At 60.7% G+C, this 22,313-nt stretch overlaps 2 protein-coding genes across 2 annotated transcripts in view; both read right to left on the bottom strand.

The window, feature by feature from the left end:
* The window catches only part of TCEA2 (transcription elongation factor A2), a 102,666-nt gene that overhangs the window by 16,709 nt on the left and 63,644 nt on the right, over positions 1-22,313 (bottom strand). The window lies entirely within an intron of this gene.
* PRPF6 (pre-mRNA processing factor 6) lies at positions 1,017-21,999 on the bottom strand. Its single transcript, XM_056108041.1, has 21 exons — positions 21,818-21,999; positions 21,545-21,713; positions 20,635-20,753; positions 18,813-18,891; positions 17,931-18,107; positions 17,302-17,457; positions 14,972-15,066; positions 13,336-13,492; positions 12,325-12,487; positions 9,763-9,881; positions 9,120-9,338; positions 6,405-6,527; positions 6,052-6,173; positions 4,856-4,994; positions 4,103-4,222; positions 3,762-3,938; positions 3,462-3,595; positions 3,043-3,134; positions 2,492-2,606; positions 1,350-1,476; positions 1,017-1,213 (listed from the first exon to the last, which is right to left on the bottom strand). The coding sequence occupies exons 1-21, from the start codon at positions 21,886-21,888 to the stop codon at positions 1,061-1,063; spliced, it is 2,826 nt and encodes a 941-aa protein (XP_055964016.1). The 5' UTR covers positions 21,889-21,999; the 3' UTR covers positions 1,017-1,060.

Below are 22,313 nucleotides of genomic sequence, written 5' to 3'. Positions count from 1 at the left end.
CCCCCGTCCAATCACTTCTTCACTTCACCTGACCAGAGGCCACAGCCAGCCCGGGGCGCGGGGCCCCTTCCCCTGCCCCAGCCGGGAGCTCGGGGGAGCTCACAGGCTGAGGGTTGGGCGTGAGGGGCCTGAGGGGGGAGGTGGGCCAGGGCAGCAGGGGCCTCCCTCCATGGCCCACTAGGCCCTTGCCCAGGCGGAGCCGGGTGGGCGGGGCACCGGGGCTCAGCCCCTCCCGCTGGGGGTCCTGCCCCAGCAGGCCCCACGCAGGGACTTCCCGGGCTCCGCTGGGCCAGCAGGCCGGTGAGGAGGGGGTGTCTCCCTCCCAGGGGCTCCAGCGGCCCAGGCCCTGCCCCAGCAGGAGGAACCTCACGGGAGCGGCAGACACGCCTCTCCAGGAGAGCACCTGGGGAAAGGGACCCTTCCGAGGGCGCAGGTCGGGGGAGAGGCAGGCCCCACACCGGCCCCATGTCCTGCCCACCGGCGTTCCTGCCCGCCCAGCTGCACACCACTGCAGGGGGACAGGGGCAAGAGGCATGCCCCCGCCCGCCTCCTGGTACAGCAAGGGTCGAGCCAGAGCGTCACACGGCATCCATGCACGAGACATGGTGGACACACACATGGCCCATGGCCTCTTGGCACCAGTGGTCTCTGGCCACAAGACTCCCAACCCAGAAGCGACACACAAAGAGCCTCTTGGGAACGGAACAGATGGAGCAGCGAAGGGGGTCCTGCTGCCAAGGGACGGCTGCAGAGCCTCAGCACACCCCCCATCCAGGAGACAGGACAGGAGGGAACCCAGCCCAGCGGCCCCCAGTGACTGGTCAGTGCCACCCCCCCCCCCCCCACCACACAGTGGTCAGCGCTCTGCTGCAGGCTGCAGGCAAGGGGCTCACAAACGAGGGACAGAGAGGGCTGCAGGGATATGAAGGCCGGTGAGGGGATGGCGGAGGGACCCTGGAGGACCACCGGGAGCATGGAGTGTAGTGGACGAGGCGGAAGGCGGCCTGGCGGGCAGGTGTGGCCTGCACTAGCTTTAATGCGGGGAGCAGCGGGTGGGCACTCAGAAGCTATTCTTGATGCTGGCTGCCACCAGCACAAGGATCTCCCCCATCTTCCTCTGCCAGTTGGCGATGTCCTTGGACACGGCGCACCACAGCTCCCCGTGCCGCGGCTCCGCGTTCTCACAGCGCCGGCGGACCTCCTCCCGTTGCTCCTGGGAACAGCGCACGCAGGGGTGCGTGAGGAGGGCGGCTCTCCCAGTATCCCAGCCGGCCCTGGTGGGCACCACCCCAGGTTCTGCGGGCCCACGCCCTGCAGCAGGCGGCGCCCCACTTAGGCCCGCTGCTCACCTCTGTGCCGTGCTGCAGCTCGAACTTGTAGAAGAAGGCCCAGGCATCCCCCAGGTCAGAGTCGATCTTCACTGTGCGGTGGAACCACTCCCGGGCCTTGGTGATCTTCCGCTCACTCCAGAACAGTCTGTGGGAAGGGGGGTGGGGCCAGGTCAGCAGACGCAGGCACTGGCCGCCGAGTCCCCGAGTTCAGCGTCTGCCCCTCAAGGATCTGACCCAGCGGTTCCTTTCGGGCCAGGTGGCGCTGGGACTGCACCTGGGTGAGCCCCTTGAGCCAGGCCCGTGCCGTTCCGGGTTTCCTGGGTACTGTGCAGGACAGGTACATGGCCTCCACCTCCAGGGACCACTCCCACCACCATCCACACTCGCACAACAGGACCCTTAAGTTCGAATTCCTCCAAACTACTGCGTTCTTCTGGGTCAAACGCAGAGATGAGACGGAGATCCCAATGCTGTTACGCCCCTCCCCCCCCCCCCCCCCCCCCCCCCCGACCCAGGCTCCAGGAGGAAAGCAGCCGATGCTAAGCAGATGGCCAAGCGACTCCGAGACCAGCCCGGGAGAGGCCTGGACACTGGAAGCCCCAAGCAGCCAGAGGGAGCAGGAGCAGGGCTGTTCCGCTCTGATAACTTGATTGTTTTTTAAGCCCTGTGGTCAGATAAACTGTGATTGAAAGAGCACAAGCCCAGATAGCAGCACAGGAGCGCTGTGAGGAGGGGCTCACTTATCTCAGCACAGCCTTTTACGAGGCTTTATGGCTCCCCATTGAGGGGCCCCTCGGCAGGAGGCTGGAGCCCTGGGCAGCCCCAGCAGCACCCTGTGGGCTCCCCAAAACCTCCCCGCGCGGCCCCGCCCAGACCCTCCATGCACGGCATTCCCTGCCCCCCACAACCCCCTCGAGAGAGCGCGTGTCCCAACGGGGCTCGCTGGGCTGGGCTGGGCTGGGCTGAGGCTACACGGGGGGATGCCCTGACACCACATACACGTCCTTTGAAGCAGAATTTGAATTATGGTGGGTCAGAGTCACAAAGTGTGCTGCAATCCAGAACGCAGAGTGTGACCCCGAGGTGGCAGAGCTGGGGGTGAGGGAGAGGGACCCACAAAGCCAGGGCCTCAGGGCCAAGGCCCACCAGGACTCACGTACTTGGCCACTGCCAGCAGCACATGGGGGTCGTGCTCACACTTCTTCAGGGCGTCCACACTCTTGGTCTTCCTCTGGGGCCGGGCCTCCAGGAAGATGGCCTCAGACCACAGGACACCTGGAACCAGACAGGAAGCCCACTGTCTGTTCGAAGGAAGCTCTGCCCAGCCATCAGAGACCACCGATGCGTACCAACCACATGTTCCCTGGGCCTGTCTGCCCCGGGGGAGCTCAGGGGAGAACCCGGAAGCCTCTGTCTCCCCCAGAGCACTGCAGTGCGGACACCACACCTGAGCCGAGTGTGGCAAAACCACCAGAGTGGCACAGCCCTGCATACAGAGAGTCCTGTCTTGAGGCCAGAGGGTACAGCACAGAGGCTCTCGCCTTGCACGTGGCCAACCCAGGCTCAACCCCCTGCACCGTGTCTGGACTCCTGAGCCCCCCAGGAGTGATCCCTGAGCGCAGAGCCAGGAGTCTGAGCACTGCTGGGTGTGGTTTAAAAACTGAAACCACCAAAGTAACCTCTGCCTGTCTCCAGCCTTCACCCTCCTCACCGGAACTGGGGCACTCCTGCAGTGCCTTGGCCATGAGTGTGTTGGCAATGTTCTTCAGCCCGGCACGGTACTCCAGCCTCACGGACTCCAGCCTGGGAGAGTGCAGAGAAGTCCGAGCCCCGGCCTGCCCCATGCAGAGCCCCTCGGAGGCTCAGCTCTCCAGCAGTGCTGCTGTGGGCTAAACCCACACCTTCCCGCAGACCCCTCCCTCCAGCCTGTGTCATGGCTGCCTGCGTGAGCCATGCGTTTGGGCGAGAATGTTTCCCAGCCTCACCCAGGTCACCTCTGCTCCCCGAGAACCCCACCTGCACATCAGATGACCAGAGGCAGTGCAAGCCCACCCAAGGTGCAACTGAGGCTCAGGGTCAGCCCCCGATGGGCTGAAGCCGGAGAGCAGGAACCCGGGTCCCAGAACTCACCACAGACCAGGGTTCTTGGGATTCTTCAGGCGAGACTTCTCCAGAATGGCCCGCGCCCGGGTCAACTGCCCGATCTTCTCTTCCAGCCGCGACAGCAGAAGCCACAGCGGTGTGGAGTGAGGACACTTCTTCAACTGCAGCAACAGAAGCAGGGCTGGCATGAGCAAGACCCAGCCCCACGCCCAGGGCCGCTCACCCCCCGGCTGTAGGCCCAGGCCCCCCTCCTGGGCCACTCAGCCACCCCCCCCCCCCCCCCCCCCGCTGCAGCCCCGAGGCACCCGCCCCCCGCCAGGCGCTCACCCCCTGGCTGTAGGCCTCCCGCGCGCGCTCCGTCAGCCCCTCCTGCTCTTCCACCTGCCCCTTCATCATCCAGAGCTTGGGGAAGTCCTCGTAGTGCCGCAGCGCCTCCTCGCAGAGCTCCTGGGCGGCGGCGATGTTGCCCAGCACCCACTCCAGCTTCACTGACTTCATGAACACCTGCAGGCAGCCACAGCACCAGCGGCCCTGGATGACAGCGCACCCCCGCCCGCCCGCCCCGCACTGCCACACGTGGACGTGGCTGAGCAGCTCCTGAATCCTGGAACAGAGACACCCGGGGGACAGTCCCCGGGGTTGCCGCCTGCGTCTGCGCCCTGGCTCACCCTGGCGGTGGGCGCGCTGCTCCGTGCCTTGGCCAGCAGCCTCCTGGCACGCTCGTACTCGTTGTTCTCCGACTCCAGCTTCACGGCCGCCAGCCAGATCTCCTCACTGTTGGGGTTGGCCTGCAGGCGAGCAGAGGCGAGGCTCAGAGGGGAGTGGGCAGGGCAGGCTCCTCCTGACCAGCAGCAGCCACCTCGCTCTGGGAAGGACAGCCAGAGCCAGGCCCTTTCCGGGCTCCCACGTGACCGGGCTGGCCCACTGGACTCAGGCCATCCTGCCCGCGGCTGCAGCCGACTCCTCTCTGGGAACCAACACGGGTCTCTCCCATCCTCTGCAGCCAACCCAGGGCCTCCATGAAGGCAGGACAGAAGGATGACTGGAATGGCAACGCAGCCTAGGCTCCGATCCGCCACAGCCCTGGCGGCAGACAGAGCCCTCGGTGCTGGTGGGGAGTGGGGCCCAGACGGGGGACAGCGTCCACTAGCAGCCGGACCGGCCTGCAGAGACCAGCGCACTGCTGAGCCCCCCAAGGACCAGTCGCGCATGCATGTGCCAGGAAAACAGGCTGCAGACAGACTCCGACCGACAGTCCCACGGAAGGAGGGGGCTCAGGGAGGGGCACTGTTCTCCAGGGCTCCTCCGGTGTCCCCCTCCGTGCTGGGCCCCACTCGCTGAGGAGCCCTCACTGCGGGCCAGCGTCCACCGGTGAGCAGAGGCTGGGAGCGGTCTGAGCCCTGGCAGCACCTCTCACCCACCTGGAAGGCCAGAGCCAGGATGCTCCTTGCTGCGGGCACATCCCCTGCCAGCCACTTGGACTTGGCCCCCATGAGCCACAGCACCTCCGCTTTGGGGCAGTGGGCCACGGCCCTCTGCAGAAGCGCTTCCAGGGACTCCCTGTGGAAGACACAGGCCGTGAGACAGTTACTGCTCCAAAGTTCGGCACCACGGATGATGAATGATTGACCAGCTTTTACGACGGGGAGAGTGTGGGGAAATCTCTGCTTCATAAAGGCCCCACAGCCAGCCTCCACGAGGTGCGACAAAGCAGCGCATTGTTCACACAGCAGAGCCGACAGCCCTTTTATAGCCGTGTGTCCCAGGCAAGCGATAACTCCACAGTCTGGGTGACAGGAAAGCCTTTCATCTTTAGCCGCAGATCAGCAGATGAAGACAGTGACCCCAGGAGTGCGCTCCAGCACCCAGAGAACTCGGAGGCCGGGTCACCCTGGAGAGCTTGTGCAGACACTCTCGCGTGGGGGACAGGGCTGCCCTGCAGGGACCTTGGCGCCCAGTCCCTAGCCCTCACGGTTTGCACCAGCCTGACCGAAGGGCCCCAGAGCCAGGAGGGGCACTGGCCAGAGCCCAGCCCTGGAGGCCCGCGGCGGGCGGCTTCAGGGGGGCTGGCCAGGAAGCTGCCGCCCTGCGGAGGAAGCCCAACAGCAGCTGGGGCAGGAGCGCGGGAGCTGAGCAGAGCGCCCAGGGAGCCCAGGCGGAGGAGCGTCCCTGGGGCCCTGTCCACCCTGCGCCGGGGCTGGAGCCGCTGTCCCAGGCAGAGGGCCTGTGTCACGCAACCGCCCACTCACACAAGAAATCGCCAACACCTGATTTAATAGGCAGCTCTGGCCAGTGGGGAAAACGGAAAGGTTTTTTCAATTAAACTGCACAATTAGAGAAAATTGTCAAAGACCTCCGCAGAGCACAGAATCCAGCCCCAACCCGAAGCAGCCAAGCACAAATGAAAACCAGGCACCCCGCCTACACTGCCAGGGACCATGTGGCACCGAGGTGTGGCTCTGCCCCACTCACTGCAGGCAGCCCTCGGGCACCAGCGCCTGCTGGCTCAGCGGCGGGTGCTGGCAGAGGTCCTGGCCCTCAGAAGCTCGCGGCCAAGCCCGCGTCTCCACCTTTGCACATGCAGCCCAGCCCCGGGGGGCAACACCCTCCCACCTACCTGGTGCCATGGTTCTTCTCAAAATAGGCTGCGCGCAGCCACACACTCTTCTTGCTGGGGAAGACCTGCAGGGCGTAGGCGTAGATGGCCCTCGCACACTCCAGGGCACTGTGGGCCACGCACTGCAGAGAGACCAGGCGTGAGGACACAGCCCCCGCGCAGAGCAGCCCTGGGTTCTGTCCTGGCACCACCTGGGCACCACCCAAAGTGCAGCCAGCCCTCAGGGTTCTGGCCCCCGACACAACAAAGATGATCCCTGGTGGTCGGGGGCTCGTGAACACTGGACCCTGTAGCTTCCCAGCTCGCAGAAGCCCCGACAAAGGAGGGGTGGGCGCCCACGCAGCCCGGCTCACACTGTCTGCATCCTCCATCCACGTGTGTTTCCGGTCCTCCTCCTCGATCCCGATGCCGATCACAGCACGCATGACTGCCTGGCAGGTGGCCACACTCCCAGCCTTGTCACACTCCTCGGCATCCTGGGACAGGGAAAGCCAGATGATATGTGCCTCCCTGGGGCAGGGCCTCTGATGCTCCCAGGCCTCCCAGGGCCCCTGGACTGGCTCACATCAGCCCTTTCTTTTGTTTTTGGGCCACACCTGGTGTGCTCAGGGCTTGAGAGCATAATGAAGGCTGAGCACTGCCCTGCCCACTGTGCTTCCTCTGGAGGGCCCGTGTCTGCTGCAGAGCAGCACTGGGAAGAACTTGACCAGCCCCAACAACAACATGAAGCACCCCTAGTCCCAGTCTCCCTCAAAACCCTCTGCAAAGGCCTCCAGTAGACAGCCAGGGTCAGCAGAGACCCATGTGGCAGGAGCTTCAGGAGCACAGACGTCAAGACGGACACATACACACACACACACACACACACACACACACACACACACACAGTGGCTGGTAGGGGCACTGGCGTAAGGATGGACAGATATGGACACACACGGAAACACACACACAGAGTGGCTGGTAGGGACACTGGCGTCAGGACGGACAGACGGACAGAGACGAACAGACACACACACACACACACACACACAGTGGCTGGCTCTCTAGCAGGAGCTGCAGAAACATCTCATCAGAAGATGCAGAAACACGGTGCCACGTGCCGTGAACAGCTCCAGGAAGCCACCCTGTCCCGAGGCTGTTCTGTGTACGGAACGCTCACTAGCTGTGGGCCACACTGAAGCGTGTGCTGACATACCTGTGGCAAGAGTGCGGACGGCTGTGTGTGGACACAGCCCTCCTGCGGTCGTTAAAAAGCTCCCCGAACAGCTGCACATACTGGCCCTCCCCCCCACCGTGCAAGCACATTCCCGGGGTGCAGAGTGGAGGACCTTCCCAGGAACCGACGGGCAGGTGTTTCCCCGCGCTGAGCAGTCACAAGCAGCACAGCCCCAGGAAGTGCAGCCCTACACCGACACGCTCCCCCCACGCCAAGCCTAAGGCCAAGCATCTGCCTCGGGAGCACCTCCACCAAGGGAAGCTACGCTGCTTGTGGAAGGAGCACTGGGGAAAGGGCACTCGAGAGGAGCAGTGACAAGACGGCTCCTGAGGAGCAAAGGGACGTGCCTGGCCAACTGGGCTGCAAACCGAGGAGGCATTCTGGGGCTCACACAGCTGTCCTGGCCCCGGGTGACTGGCCGTAAGGTTTGAAAGAGATAAAAAAGGTCCCAGAGGGCTCAGAGTACAGTGCTCTGGGCTTGCACATGGCCCACCGGGTTCCACCCCAGCCATCACATCCTTACCCCAGATGTGGGTGTACCCTGAAAACCAAGCAGGTGAGAATGACCTTGAGTCCAAGCCCCATCGACAGCTGAACGCAGCTCTCTGGGAGGCAGGTGCTGCTAGCCAAGGGCCCTGCCTTCGGAAACAGCCTGGACAGCAGCGAGGGTCCAGGAAGCAGTGGGCTGGGAGGCCAAGAAGGCAGACGGTCACAAAGCGCCGAGGACTGGGGCACTGTCAAAGGGAACCCAGACCCACCCAGCGCAGGCCGGGGCTTCCAGCAGTGTCCTGACGAAGAGACCAATCTGCAGGGGCAGGCCAGGAAGGACCACCCAGAGCCAGGCACTGGGAGGACAGCGCAGGGGCAGGCAGCAGCAGGAGAGACCCAGGGCCAGATTCCGGGAAAGTGCAGCAGAGAAAGAGCAGCCGGGGCGTCAGAGCCTCCCCTGAAGAGCATAGGACAGACTGGAGGACAGAATACACCAGACTGGAGGACCAGCCAGACGACCAGCAGAAAACAGCCTTTAGGCTCACAAGCTGCACGGGCCTCAGAAAGGGGATACCTCCTTTGGAGGGGTGGTGGGAAACCCTATTATGTCTTAACAGACCACTTGGTGGACCCAGGTAGTGCGAGGGACGATAGCAGGGCCTGAAAGATGAGACTCCTGCAGTGCCAAAGGTGGACCCCAGGGTCTCACACACACACAAAGAGGCTCTACCGCTGCGCCTAACACCACTGAAGAATTTCATCTTAGGGGTGGGTGGGGGTGCCACACACCTGGCAGCGTTCAGGGGCTACTCCAGCATTATGCTCCAGGATCACTCCTGGCAGTGCGTAGGGTCATAGAAGCGATGCCCGGGGCTCAAACTGGGGCCGGACGCTTGCTAGCCAAGAGCCTAAACCCCCGTACTGTACCTCTGGCTCTGCGAGGAGGCCCAAGCAGCGTTCAGACCGTCCGAAGAACCCACTGGACACTCTGCTAACTGGGCCAGTGGCTCGGTGGAGAGGCCCAGACTGCCCTGGTGGTGAACTGGATACTCAGTGCCGGGAACTAGACCTGGGCTCGGCCTGGCCCCCACAGGCTGCCAAGTGGGGGCTCCCTGCCAGAGGCCCACCAGAAGACCAGGAGGCCGAGTCTGCCGGAACAGCTCTGAGACAGAGGCCCTGCCCTCTCTGCTGGCTCCTGTGTCCACGGACAACGGTGCGGCCACCCACTCAGCACCAGTCCTTTCCCCAAAAGAAGCCCTTCAGAACCAACTCCAGGAAGCGCCGAGGCCTCGGCTCGGTGGCCAGTTCAGTGTGGACAGTCCCTGTGCAGTGAGGCCTGAGCACCAGCCGCCCCGATCCTCACCTGAATCCACTGCTCACGGTTGATCTCCACGCCATTGGCCCGGAGCGAGGTGATGGCACGGTCGATGATCTTCTCCACCATCTGGGTGTTCCCGTTGGCTTCCTCCAACTTGGCAGCTGTGATCCAGATGTGCCGGTCTGTCGGGATATTCTCTCGGGCCTTATTTAAGACCTTGCGGGCATTCTCGTAGGTCTCGAGCCTCGCCAGAGCAAGCCAGAGCTGAGGAAGACAGCACCAGGGGACGGGAGGACGGGATGAGAGCACCCAACAGCAGCAGGACTCCGAGGGGGTCCAGTCTGCTTCACACTTGCTCAGTGACCCTCTGGTGACCACAGCAGGCTCCTTGTATGGGGTACACGGAGTGCTAGACTCAGGCCAGGAGTCGGGGGCAGGCAGGCAGACCTCAGCAGCTGACTCAGCCATTTCATCACCAGAATGGGCACAGGCCCTATTTGTTTTCAGGGAAATGAATCAAGATCGATTCTGTGCAGATTTCACAATGCCCCAGATGGTAATTAAAGACATGCTGGACGACCGTGGAAACAAGAGCTGTGAGTGGAGTGAGCTCCAAGGCAGGGTGAGCCGCAAGAACACAGCCCCCTCCACTGGGCCCACTGAGGAGCTGAAGGAGGCCAGGACTCACCTCCACACTAGTGGGGCAGCACTCCACAGCACGGCTGAGCATGATCCGAGCATCTTCCGGCTCTTCCAGTTCAACGGCCGCCTTCCACAAGCGAACGGAGTTCGGCACATGCTCAAGGGCTGGGCAAGGTCAAGGAACGAAGTAAGGGGAAAGGGTGAGAGAGCAGGGCCGAGCCCTCGCTTGGAACAGCAGGCGCACCGGGTCTCTCGGGGCTGAGGCACACACACACACAGACCCAGAAACGCACCACATGCGTGAGCACCGACGACGGAGGAGCTGGAACCTGGAGGTCCCGCACCTTCTCTGCTCCCAGATACCTCTGAACACAGCGTGGAGACGGAGCCACACACACTGGACCAGCAATGAGCTCCCCACTAGAAAGGGCCCCCAGGGCGCAAGCACAGGCACCAGCGAGGAAACAGAAGAGAGCTGACACAGGGTCTGCACCTGCTTGGCCCCTGTGGGTTCGAGGGTGCGCAAGCAGCACCAAGCTACACACAGCACATGCCAGCAGCTCCGGCAGTGATGCACACACGCGCACAGCCCTCCTGTGTACACCCCACACGGACATATTCCTATCTATGCATGCACACCCACGCACACGCTCATGCACACACGCACACCTCTACCAGAGACACCACACACACATTCCTATGCACATGCACACGTGCCCTTACGGACAGGCAGCCAGCATGCAGTGACTTCCCAAGGAAGGACAGACTCCCACGAGAATCACAGCCCAGGGGCCATAAACAGAGCCCAGTGAGGCACTGGGTCAGGGCGAGGTGTGGCCAGACTCTTCAGCCCCTGGCTTTGGCGGAGGAGAAATAGCCTGACAGCGAAGGCACTCCCATGGCAGCGCCTACAGAGCCCTCATGCTCTGCCAGCACTGACTGCACCCAGGTCTCCAGGGGTCCCCAGGATGGGGACACACTGGGAACATGTCCCTGGCGTCTACACTGCAGCAGCCCTTGCTGAAGTCAGACCCTGACAATATGATCTCAGCAACCACCTCTCCAGACACGTGAGGTCAGCGGAGTGTCCCATGAACCAATCAGACCAGCACAGCTGCACAGTGCCCGGCTACAACAGAGCGACCTCCACCAGGGAAAGAACGCTGTGCTGGAAACACTCTGGACAGGTCTAAGGGCAGCCTGGGTGCCACGTCTTATTCACCCGGGTACAGTGTCCAAGCCCGAGAGAAAGCAGAGCCCAGGGCCCTCCCCGGGAGGTCCAAGGTGGCCTGGAAATGCAATCCCGTAACACCTTGCCCTCAGGCCACCACTTCAGGACTGTCCCCTCTCCAAGTTCTTTTCAGGAGCAGAAAAGAAGCCTAGGAGCCCGGCGGCGGGCAGCTTACGGTGGCCACAGAGGCATCAGATCATCCATCAGCTCAGATGGGGCGTTGAGCAGAACTCGCCAAAACAAACAATGCCAATGCCTGGAGTTTAATGTGTTTACGCTGAAAAAAAAAAATTTTTTTTTTCCTGGCTGAAAAAGGAGAAGCTGGCTTTTGTAAACCGTGACAGGTACAACATTCTGCCTGATCTCTCTGAGAGGGGAGCCGAGCCCCTCACCAGAACCACAGCACATGGTCAGAGTCCAGTGTGGGAGGCCGCATGGCAAGCCTCCTCCCTCGAACGCATGCATGCCCAAATGCCAGGGATGCATCCGCAGGGGCTGCTCTGAATGTGACCCGTCCTCTGAAGAGATCGAAGGCACATTGCTGAACGCTCTGGGACAGGAGAAACCCCCTCTGCTGCGTCCACTGTGCTTCTCAGACGCCAAACTGTGGGGCGCACTTCTCCCTGCTCCTGGCACCCAAGGGAAAACTAACTTCCAGGGGTATCCCATGGACCAACCATACCACCTCTGGGCCCACCAACCCTGGCGGTGCTCAGGACTGATGCCCGGCTTTGCACTCAGCAATCACTCCTGGAGGTGCTTAGGGGACAATATGGGGTGCCAAGGATGAAACCTGGGTCGGTCTTGTGCAAGCAAACGCTCTATCTGCTGCCAGAATCCTGTCACAGCTCCTTAGGGCCCGGCAAGACCACCTCACAGTCAGACCATGGCACCTGAGGGCCCCGTCACAGCACCCACGGAGCCCTCAGAAAAGCTGAGAGGCCAGAGAGTAGCGGAGCAGGGAGGGCGTTGGCCTTGCATGCAGTTGACCCAAGCTGATCCCCGGCACTCCATATGGTCCCCAGAGCGCCGCCAGGAGTGACTGCCGAGTGCAGAGTCAGGAGCAGCCCCTGAGCAGCGCCGGGTGTGGCCCAAGCACCTGCCTCCCCCCAAACAAACAGCTTTTGAAGGAGCCCTGCTGTCTTGTGCATGAGAACCTGGACACACAGCTCGTTCTGGTCGCAATGCAGGAAGAGGCAGTAGAGTCCTGGTTCGTTCGTTGCTCGGGCAGACACACTGCTCAAGCCCCAGGATAGACGGTCCCAGCGCAGGAAAGGGACTGCCATCCAGAGATGGTCCCAGCAAAGCAGCAGCGACCTCCTCTCAAGCCCAGAGCAGCCAGGCTTCCACACGCAGGTTGGCAGCGCGCAGGCTCACCTTTCCGAAGAACCCGCTTCTTGGCGCGGATGTCTGTCTCCAGCTCTGCTGCTCTGATGTAGATCCTGACAGACTGTGGGAGGTGCCGTACGGCCTGGGCCACCACAGCCTTGGCTGTGTCCCCAGGCTGCAACCTGGCAGCTTCCAGCCAAACGTCTTCACTCTGTGGGTGAAAGAGAACAGTAAGCAGCAGAAGCGCTCCTGGAAACCACACAGGGGCAGTTATGTGCAGGACAGGAGGGTCGACGGGGCCCTGGTGGACCAAACACAAGCCATGGACACACCTGCAACACAAAGCCCCCCGCGCCCTCAGCGAAGTGAAGCCTCAAAGGACGAGCTCACAGCCTCTGCTCAGTCTCCACAGGCCTGGGCAAGGAGCCCAGAGCCCACCTGGGAAACCAACATTGCAGCCCTGAAGGGCAGAAGCGGCCCAGGACAGAGAGCCTGAGGCAGGGCTACCCGCCCTTCTGTCCTGGCTAGCACTCAGGAGGCGACCCTCCTTGTGCGGAGCACCCCAGTCGCCACTGAGAGCAGCCACCTAGAAGGTGTCAGAGAACCTGTCAGCACTCATGAACGTCAGGGCGATCTCCAGGGCCTCCCATGCGGAAGGGGAGTCCGTCAAAGCTGCTCTTCCCAAGGAAGCCACCAGCTATCTCAGCAGTGTGCCGGTGGGCAAGCATCCGCGCCACACCTGGATAGAAGCCCTTTCCCTCTTTCCGCTTCTTCCCCTCACCTGTCCTCTTTTCATTAACTGTACGCAGAAGCACTCAGGCTTTGAGCAGAACTCGCCAAAACAATGCCAAGGAAATGGGACCAGAAGTTGGAGTGACAGCACAGTGAGGAGGGCGCCTGCCTTGCGCTCAGCCAACCTGGGCTCCCGAGAACCCCACAGTCTTCCAAGCACCGCCAGGAGTCATCTCTGAGTGCAGAGCTGAGAGTAAGGCTGAGCATCGCAGGGTGTGGCCCCAAAGAAAAAACCAAAACCCCCCGAGGAACAGGGCCACGCCTCACCTTGGGACACATTTCCGTCCCCTTCATGATAAGGTTGCGAGCTACTTGCAGCTTCCCGGTGACCTCCTCCAAGCGAGCTGACGCAATCCAGGCTGGTGGGTGATGAGGGTTCGTCTCCCGAACAGACTTGAGGAGCAGCCGTGCTTTCTTGATGTCACTACGAGGGAGCGGAAGCAGTGTCAGGAGACCACCCTGCAGGGGCCCAGCCGAGAAAGAAGGCACCAGTGCAAAGATGGGACGAGCAAACTGCCTTCCACGGTGTCCAAGTGTAAAACCAACTCAAGTCTCTGCCTAACTAAAGCAAGTAAATAAATATCCGGGGGGCCATAGCAATAGCACAGCAAGTTGGCACTGGCCTTGCATGTTGCCCGGGTTCGATCCCTGGCATCCCACACAGTCCCCGGAGCCCACCAGGAGTGATCCTGAGTGCAGAGCCAAGACTAAGTCCTGGCACTGCTGGGTGTGGCCCCCATAACCCAACCAAAGCCCCTCTGCCCAGCGCAGATGCCAACCCGCACAAGCCCTGGTGCCACCACCGAGCAACTGTGCTGCGGCAGCTACGGAAGGGTGCTGACCTTATAGGCAGCAGAGCCGGTTCCAGCTCCAGCATCCCATATGGTCCCCCAGCCCCACCAGGAGGGACCCGAGTCAGATCCAGGAAGAAGCTCGAGCATCGGTGGGTATGGCCAAAAATGAAATACAAAATCTAGAAAACCAGGGGCTGGAGCGATAGCACAGCGGGTAGAGTGTTTGCCTTGCACGCAGCCGACCTAGGTTCGACTCCCAGCATCCCATATGGTCCCCTGAGCACCGCCAGGAGTGATTCCTGAGTGCATGAGCCAGGAGTAACCCCTGTGCAAAGCCGGGTGTGACCCAAAAAGAAAAAATAAAATCTAGAAAACCAGATGCACGCTGCTTCACAGTTCAGTACGTGCAGGAATCTGGAACGAAACAGATGACAGTCTCTGCAGACCCCAGCATCATGGTGTCCACAGTGCGGAGTGGACCAAAGCACAAGCACTACTACTCAGCTATTATCTGGCACAAATATAACATCTGTTTTCATTTCTGGGCCACGCTGCAGTTCTGGTGCTTGATCGAGCCTGGACTTCCTGCAGCAGTGCTCATCCTGCATCCAAAATGTGTATTTAAAAAAAGGGGCCAGGGTGACAGTACAGCGGGGAGGGCTTTTGTCTCATATGTGGTCAACCTGGGTTCGATCCCCAGCATCACATATGGCCCAGGGCGCTGCAGGAGTAATTCCTGAACAGAGGCAAGAGTAATCCCTGAGCATCACTGGGTGGGCCCTAAATGCAAAAATGAAAATCAAACCCCACACCAAAGGCACACCATACTATTTCCAACAGCCCCTAGGTCTGGGGCTGGAGTGATAGCACAGCGGGTAGGTCGTTTGCTTTGCACACGGCCGACCCGGGTTCAATTCCCAGCAACCCATATGGTCCCCCAAGCACCGCCAAGAGTAATTCCTGAGGGCATGAGCCAGGAGTAACCGGAGCATCGCCGGGTGTGACCCAAAAAGAAACAAAAAAAACCCAAAAAAAACAAGAGCCTCCAGGTCCTACCCCTGCATGGTTCTCAAAGAAAATATAACCGACATTAGCACTCAGGCACTCACTTGATGTCCCCACCATGGGTTGGAATCATGGAGTTCAGGTCTGTCAGGTAGCCTTTGGGGTCAACAACAGTCTGCCCACTCACTGAGTCAGACACCTGCATGGCAGAGGAAGACCGGTCAGATGTGCAGAAGGGGAGAGAACGTCCCGACTAGAACTGGCACACGAGATGCCAGAACCGGCACACGGCATCCAGAACCAGTACACAAGATTCCAGAGCCTTTCCCGCCCCAGCCTGTATCAAGGAAACAAGAAAAACCAGCTACAGGGTTCGAATCACGAACTTCCGCTATCAACAACTGAAATTCATGTGGTATTACGAGCATGTAAGTTGAGGGCAGAGTGGTAGTACAGCGGGGAGGGCGTTCTCCTTGCACGTGGCCAACCTGAGTTCGATCCCCAGCATCCCATATGGTCCTCAAGCACTTCAAGGAGTAATTCCTGAGTGCAGAGCCAAAAGTAACCCCTGAGCATCACTGGGTGTGACTCAAAAAGCAAAATAATAATAATAATAATAAAAAAAGCATGTAAGCCTCAGGACAAAAAGACTAAATGAATGGAAGGACAATCTAAGAAAGATTGAAAGCCAGCAGCAAAAAGTGATTATTCAGGGGTCAGAGTGATAGTACAGTGCATGTGGGCAACCCAGACTCAATCTCCAGCATCCCATGTGGTCCCCCGAGCCTGCCAGGAATAATTCCTGAGTGCAGAGCCAGGAGAAAACCCCAGATGGGACCCCAAAAAAAAAAAATAAAATAAAATAAGAGGCTAAGAAAAAAACAGATGATTATTCAGGGCCAGACCCATTTATCCTGGAGTAATCCCAGAACAGAGCCAGGAGTAAGCCCTGACCAGCCAGGTGTGGCCCAAACTCCCCTAGCCCCCACACTGCAGGGTTTCCAACTACTTTTATTTTAATGCGCATACTGCAAACCATCACACAGCTCTCTAGGTGTGCCTGCAAGTCACCATACCCAAAGCTTCTCTTACATGCAGTTGACCTGGGCTGGAGCCCCAGCACCGCACACGCTGTCCTGACTCCTGCGCACAGAGCCCAAAGCAGGCCCTCAGTACCACCAGGTGCGAGCCCAAAACCAATACAAAAGGAAAAACCAAGGGCTGCAGTGATAGTATAGCTGGTGAAGCGTTTCTTGACTTGCACATGGCCAACCTGGGTTTGGCCCCAGACATCCCATACCCCCAAGCCCCCAGGAGTGACCCCTGTGCGCAAAATCAGGAGAAAGCCCAGAGCAACACTGGGTGTAGGGGGCCCCAAAGCAAAACAAAAAGAGTCAATGAAAATCGAGTAAAATATGGACACAACGGGGCTGAACTACAGCTCAGCTGTCCTGGATGTGCCCAGTCCAGGCTGGATCCCTGGCACTCAGAGCCAGGAGAAGGCCCTGAGCACAAATGGGTGTGTTCCCCAAACAAAACCAGATCCAGGCCAAAGCAGCGGGGAAAAAAGCCTGAACAGTGTACACAGGAGGAGAAAAATAAAGGTCTGCCTGAACTCTCAGGAAATCCACAACAGGGGTCCTGGTATGGGTGGGGCATGAGCACTGAGCATGAGCACTCGTGGATGAGCACTGAGAGGAGTCGTCCCCTGACCAGAGCAATGCAGTGTGGCCCACACAAAATTTAAAGAAAAGGAAATCCAAATCAACCACAAAGTAGCTCCCGGAATAACGAGTTCTCTAAAGACCTCAGGATAGAAGGTTACCACAAAAAAACCAGCTATAGGGCCGCAGCGATAGTACAGTGGCAAGGACGTTTGCCTTGCAGGCGACCGACCCAGGTTCCATCCCCAGCATCCCATATGGTCCCTTGAACCTCACCGGGAGTGATTCCTGAATGCAGAGCCAAGAGCAAACCCTGAGCACTGCTGGGTGTGGCCCCCAAACAAATAGAAACTTAGGGGTCAGAGAGATAATACAGCAGACAGGGTGCTTGCCTTGTACACAGCCAACCTGGTTCTATCCCTGGTAACCCATAAAGTCCCCTGAGCCCGCCAGGGCGATCTGTGAGTATACAGTCAGAACTATCCCGGGCATCCCTGGGGGTGGCCCCAATCCAAACACTAAAAAATTCAAAGTAGGGGCAGAGCAACGATACAGCAGGTAGATGTGGCTGCCCTGTGGCCCCCCAACATCACCAGTCGTGATCCCTGAGCACTGCGAGGTACAGCCCCGAGACAAATTTAATTAAAAACGAAAGCCAACCATTGTGAACATTAGTTTTGTCATCAGAAGAAACAAACAAACAAACAAAAAACCCTCTCCAGCCCCAGACCACGAACTACAGCACAGTTCCCACTCGGCGTCACGCTCACCTGGCTCAGCCTCATGTCCATCAAGGTGTTCCTGGCTTGCCCGATCTTCCTCATGTCCAGCTCCCCTGTGCCGGGTGTCATGAGTCCTGGGGTCATTCCACCCGGGTAGGGAGTGTTCAGTCCACCTGGGTAGGGCGTGTTGAGGCCTCCAAATTGCTGGGGGGAGTAAAAGCAGTGAAAAGGCTCAGGTTTCCAGGTGAAGGCGCCTCGTCGTCCTCAGCTCTGCGCACGGCACAGCTGTACAGAGAAGCTGAACGCAAAAACGCTGGCACAGTTCCCCCCCGCCCACATGTCCACCCCGTCACATGCCCACATGTCCATACTTGCCACATGCCCAAACCCCCACGTTCATACACACCCACATGTCCAGACCCCATACACCACCCCAACCCACATTACCCATCCACACACCTCACCCCACACCCCCAACATGTACACCGCCATACCCCCCACATATTCCTGTACCCCCACACCACCCCATCACACTCCACACACCGCCACATGCCTACACAAGCCTATACGGACAGGTCCACACACGTACCCGCCTGTACACACACGCCCACCCCCATACACACACACCACCCCCATCTGCCATGGGGGGCACCTTCCTCTTCCTCTGAGGCACTCACAGTCTGCCGGGGGTCGACTGAAGTATGGTTCTCTCCAGTCTGTAAGTGTTTAGCAAAAAAACTGTCGGGAACAGGAGTGAGCTTCTCGTAGCGTGGGGTCCGCTGGCGCTTGTTCCTGGCATCGCCCACTTCAGGGATGCTCAGCCACTCCTCCTCGGTGACCTCTGCCAGCTTCCTCTGGAAACACCCGGACACCAAACATCAATTCTCTGGCAGAATTTCACAAGCACAAGTAAAACTATGTTCGTTCTGATCCTGAGACCTGCCCCCCAGCCCCATCATCACACCTTAGAACTTGGATAAAGAAAGGGTTTTACTCCGTTCTATTTTATTTTTTTGGCCACACTCAGCCTCCAGGGACAGGATCACTCCCAGCAGGGTTCAGGGGACAATATGGGGTGCTGGGGCTCAAACCCGGGTTGGGCATGTGCAAGAAAAGCAACTTGCCCACTGTACTATCTCTCCAGCCCGGCGTCTGCTTCCTTGAGACAATTCTGTTCAATCTTTACCTCACTCAAGTGCATATGCTTCCATCAAAGCGGAGCAGACAGAGCTCAGAAAACCTTACATACGCTTGAATCAGGTACAGAGAAGGGCCAGAGAGAGGTAACAGGATGAGGCCCAAGTGCAAGCGCCAGTCACACGATCCCTTGGGCACCACTGGGAGCAACGTCGGGCACAAAGCAGGAACAGACGCCTAAGCACTGCTTGGCATGGCCCAAAATTAAAGAAAAAGTTACAAAGGAAACAAGTTCATTTGTTCCACCTTTCTCTGGTGGGGGAAGAGACTTCTAGGGCAAATGAAGAGCAATGCTAATCCAGCCGTCGATTCTCTAGGTCAGAGCAGAGAAACCGGGAATGGGCTACGATTCATTCACTTACTTTGAGATCTGAAAACTGCTGCTGGATCTTAGGGCGTTCCATACGGTATTTCTCGATTTCTTCTTTCTCCCTCTGCTCCCTGCCAAGTAAAAGGTGGTCATTAAAAAGACCAGACGTCAACCTGAAACAGCCATTTCTAAATACCTCTTAAGCCTCCAAAAGGAACAGTTCCAGAGTCAGGAACTAAACCAAGCACATTCCGACACACGCTCACGACACAGTCCAACTGTCTACCCGGCAAGGCATGCAGAAGTTTCACTGCGTCTGAACACACGTTCAGAGGATCCACCACAGGGCCAGAGAGCTAGGACAGCAGGTCAGGTCAGGTGTGTGCCTTCCCACGGCTGACCCAGACTCAGCCCCAGCACCCCCCAGGGTCCCCCAGCACTGCCAGAAAGTGATTCTGGGAAGCAGAGCCAGAGTAAGACTAAGCACCAGCAGCGTGTGCCCCTAAACCCAAACACAGGAAAGTGCCCGCTACTTTCAGATCCCAAAGTCAGGACAGAGAAGAGCACAGGAGTCAAACATCCCCTCCTCAGCCACAGCCCGTCCCCCACGCGCCACGAGTGCGCTGCTGTAACCCAGGCAATTCTGGGATGCGTCACAGCCAGGTACGTTACCAACACAAAGGGTAACAGCTCCCAGCTAGAGCCACAAGACAGAAACTGGGAACCCCAGTGAGCACTGTGAGCACTGCAGAGACCTCCGCAGGGAGCACAACCCCCAGACTAGCACGTCTCAGGGAGAGCTGCAGAACAGCTCCACACCCAACAGCGTGGCCCGCAAGGTGTGGCCCCAGGGCACCTCAGCCCAGCGTGTGCACCAGCAGTCACCATGGGGACAACAGACACAAGGGAGGGCAGAGGCGGAGAATGCTCAGGGAGGAGCTGTCCTCGCTGCTCAGGTCAGGGGCGCCCTGGTCACAGCAGGAGAGTGCTCGCCTTGTGCACATCTCACTGGATTTGATCCCCAGGGTCCCACATGGTCCCTGAACCCACCAGGATGCTCCCTGAGCACAGCTGGGTGTGGTTCTCCCCCAACCCACCCCGACCCGAGAAACAGTACCAAAATCCAGACGAATTATGGCTCCAGTGAGCGGGAGCCAGGCGGTGGGCAACAGCCCCCGCAGCCTGGCTGTGCGCGAGCCACTCGGCAGTCTCGAGCTGACATGCGGCTCAGGAGCGTGGGGCCATGGGCTCCTTCCACCCCTGTATGAGCACTGCAGGGAGGACAGGCTCAGCATGCCCGAGAGGACAGAAACTGCGTGACAATCCAGGTCTCTACCAAGGCTATCCAGGTCTCTATCAAGAAACTAAAGTTAGGGCTGGAGTGATAGCACAGCGGATAGATGGGGCTTTTGCCTTGTACACAGCTGACCCAGGTTCGATTCCCAGCATTCCACATGGTCCCCTGAGCACCACCAGGGATAATTCCTGAGTGCAGAGCCAGGAATGACCCCTGTGCATCACCGGGTGTGACTCAAAAAGGAAAAAGAAAAAAAAAAAAAAAAGAAAAAAGAAGCTAAAGTTAGGGGTCAACGAAGTGCCCAGAACACAGCTGCTGCGAGACAAGCTACCTGCTGGGCCAGACCTCAGCGAAGGGGCCCACCAGCGAGCCCAGAGGAACACGCCTGCCCTCACTGCCCTTCCCCAGCTCCCCAGGCCCGGCAGCTGCCAGCACCTGTCGGCTGCAGTGAGTGCCCAGGCTCCAGTCGAGCCAAGACCCAGAGGCAGCGCTCGGCAGGCCCCCAGAGCCACCTGCACCAGGCCCTGCAAGTCAGAAAGGAGCGAGAATGCACACCCGAGACAGCGACTCGTTTTACCTTCTCTCTTTTCTTCTCTCGTCCATCCTTTTATCTAGAGCTGCGTAAATAGCGTCCGCTTCCTCGTCATCTTTCTCGTAAGGGCCGCTCGAGAAGAGGCTCCCGGCATAACCATTGAACTGGGAACCAAACAGCACACTCAGAGGCCCATTTCTCCTCCAGCATCATGCTCAGGAGCAAGGGACACCTCTGCTCGGACACTGCTCAGTCAACCACGCCGGACAGACCCAAGCCGAGGGCTGGTCCAAGATGGAACCGAGGCAAAACGCACCTTGGCATAAATGAGGCCGTGGGTTCCACACACCCTCCACACCCCGCAGCAAGCCGAGGGGTAACCAAGTAACGGACCGGGCTGGGCTGGAGAGGCAGTACTTGGGCAGGGGACGCACCGTGCATGCGTCTGACTCGGGTTCGATCCCAGTCACCCCACGTGTTCCCTGAGCCCGGCCAGGGAGCGACCCCAGAGCAGAGCCAGGAGTGACCTGCCCCCAACAAACAAACAAACAGAAACAAAAGGGCTCAGGGCAGGGGAGGGCAGAGTGCGCCCAGCTGGGGGCGACAGGCGCGGGGGAAAGGGGGTCTCACACTGCAGGCCCAGGGTTAGCCGCCAGGCCAGGCGGCTCGGCGAAGCGACCCCGCGAGCCGAGACGGACAGTGGGGTGGGCAGCGGGGTGCCGGGGCGGCAGCGCAGCACGCAGGCACCGACAGGGCCCCGAGCCCGCAGCCAGGAGGAAGCCCTGGGCCGCGCCAGGCGTGGCTCGGAACGGAGCGGCACAAGCGGGGGCAGCCGGCGAAGACGCCGCCCGCACGCCCAGCTCGCGCCCGCGGGACGCCCACCCGCCGCTCCCCGCGCACGTGTCGGGTCGCGCCTGGCGCCCCGCCCCGCCCCGCCCCGGGCCCCGGGCGCCACCTCGTCGTAGTTGGTGTCGTTCAGGTCCTCGTCGTCGTCGTCCGCCGCCTGGCTCTTCTTCATCTGGTCCCCGACCGTCCTCTTGCCGGGCGGCGCATGGCGGTCGTCCACGGGGTCGTTGGCGTCGCGCGCGGGCCCGATGTCCGAGCGGGTGGTGAAGCCGGTGGCGCTGCGGGGGCGCAGGGGCGGGCGCGGGCTCAGCGGAGGGCGCCGAGGGCCCCCGGGCGGGCCGCCGCGCCGCGCCCCCGCCCGCCCGCCCGCGCCCGCGCTCACCCCCGGCCCAGCCCCGGCACGTAGCCGAGCGGCGCGGGCATGCCCAGGAACGGCTTCTTCTTCTTGTTCATGGCGCCGACGGCCACCGGGCGGGCGCGGGACGCGGCGGACCGGAGCTGCGACTCCCGCTCGGCGCAGGACGACGACGCGCGGCCCGCGCCCCGGAAGCAGACCCGGCCGGCGCGGCCCCGCCCCCGGGCTTCCGGCGCCGGCGCCCTCGGCGCGGCTCCCGAGCCCGGAAGGAAGCGACCCCGGGCGGGCGCGGCCCCGCCCCCCGGCTTCCGGCGCCGGGCCCTCGGCGCGGCTCCCGAGCCGGAAGGAAGCGGCCCCGGGCCGGCGGGGCCCCGCCCCCCGGCTTCCGGCGCCGGCTCCGCGGGGGCGGGGCCGCGCGACTCCCGAGCCCGGAAGCAGCGCCGGGCGCGCCGCAGCCCCGCCCCCGACTTCCGGCGCCGGCTCCGCGGGGGCGGGGCCGCGCGACTCCCGAGCCCGGCGGCGC

Source organism: Sorex fumeus, unplaced genomic scaffold (genome assembly GCF_029834395.1).
Source record: "Sorex fumeus unplaced genomic scaffold, SorFum_2.1 ptg000193l, whole genome shotgun sequence".
Lineage (NCBI taxonomy): Eukaryota > Metazoa > Chordata > Mammalia > Eulipotyphla > Soricidae > Sorex > Sorex fumeus.
Note: the sequence above shows the minus strand (reverse complement) of the source record. Positions and strands in the feature narration are given on the sequence as shown.

Coding starts and splice junctions, on each gene's coding strand:
- PRPF6 (XM_056108041.1), bottom strand. CDS start 21,888: ATGAACAAGAAGAAGAAGCCGTTCCTGGGCATGCCCGCGCCGCTCGGC. Junction 17,458..17,930: donor CAGTCGACCCCCGGCAGACT/GTGAGTGCCTCA, acceptor TACTCCCCCCAG/CAATTTGGAGGCCTCAACAC. Junction 3,596..3,761: donor GGGAGGCCTACAGCCAGGGG/GTGAGCGCCTGG, acceptor CTGTTGCTGCAG/TTGAAGAAGTGTCCTCACTC.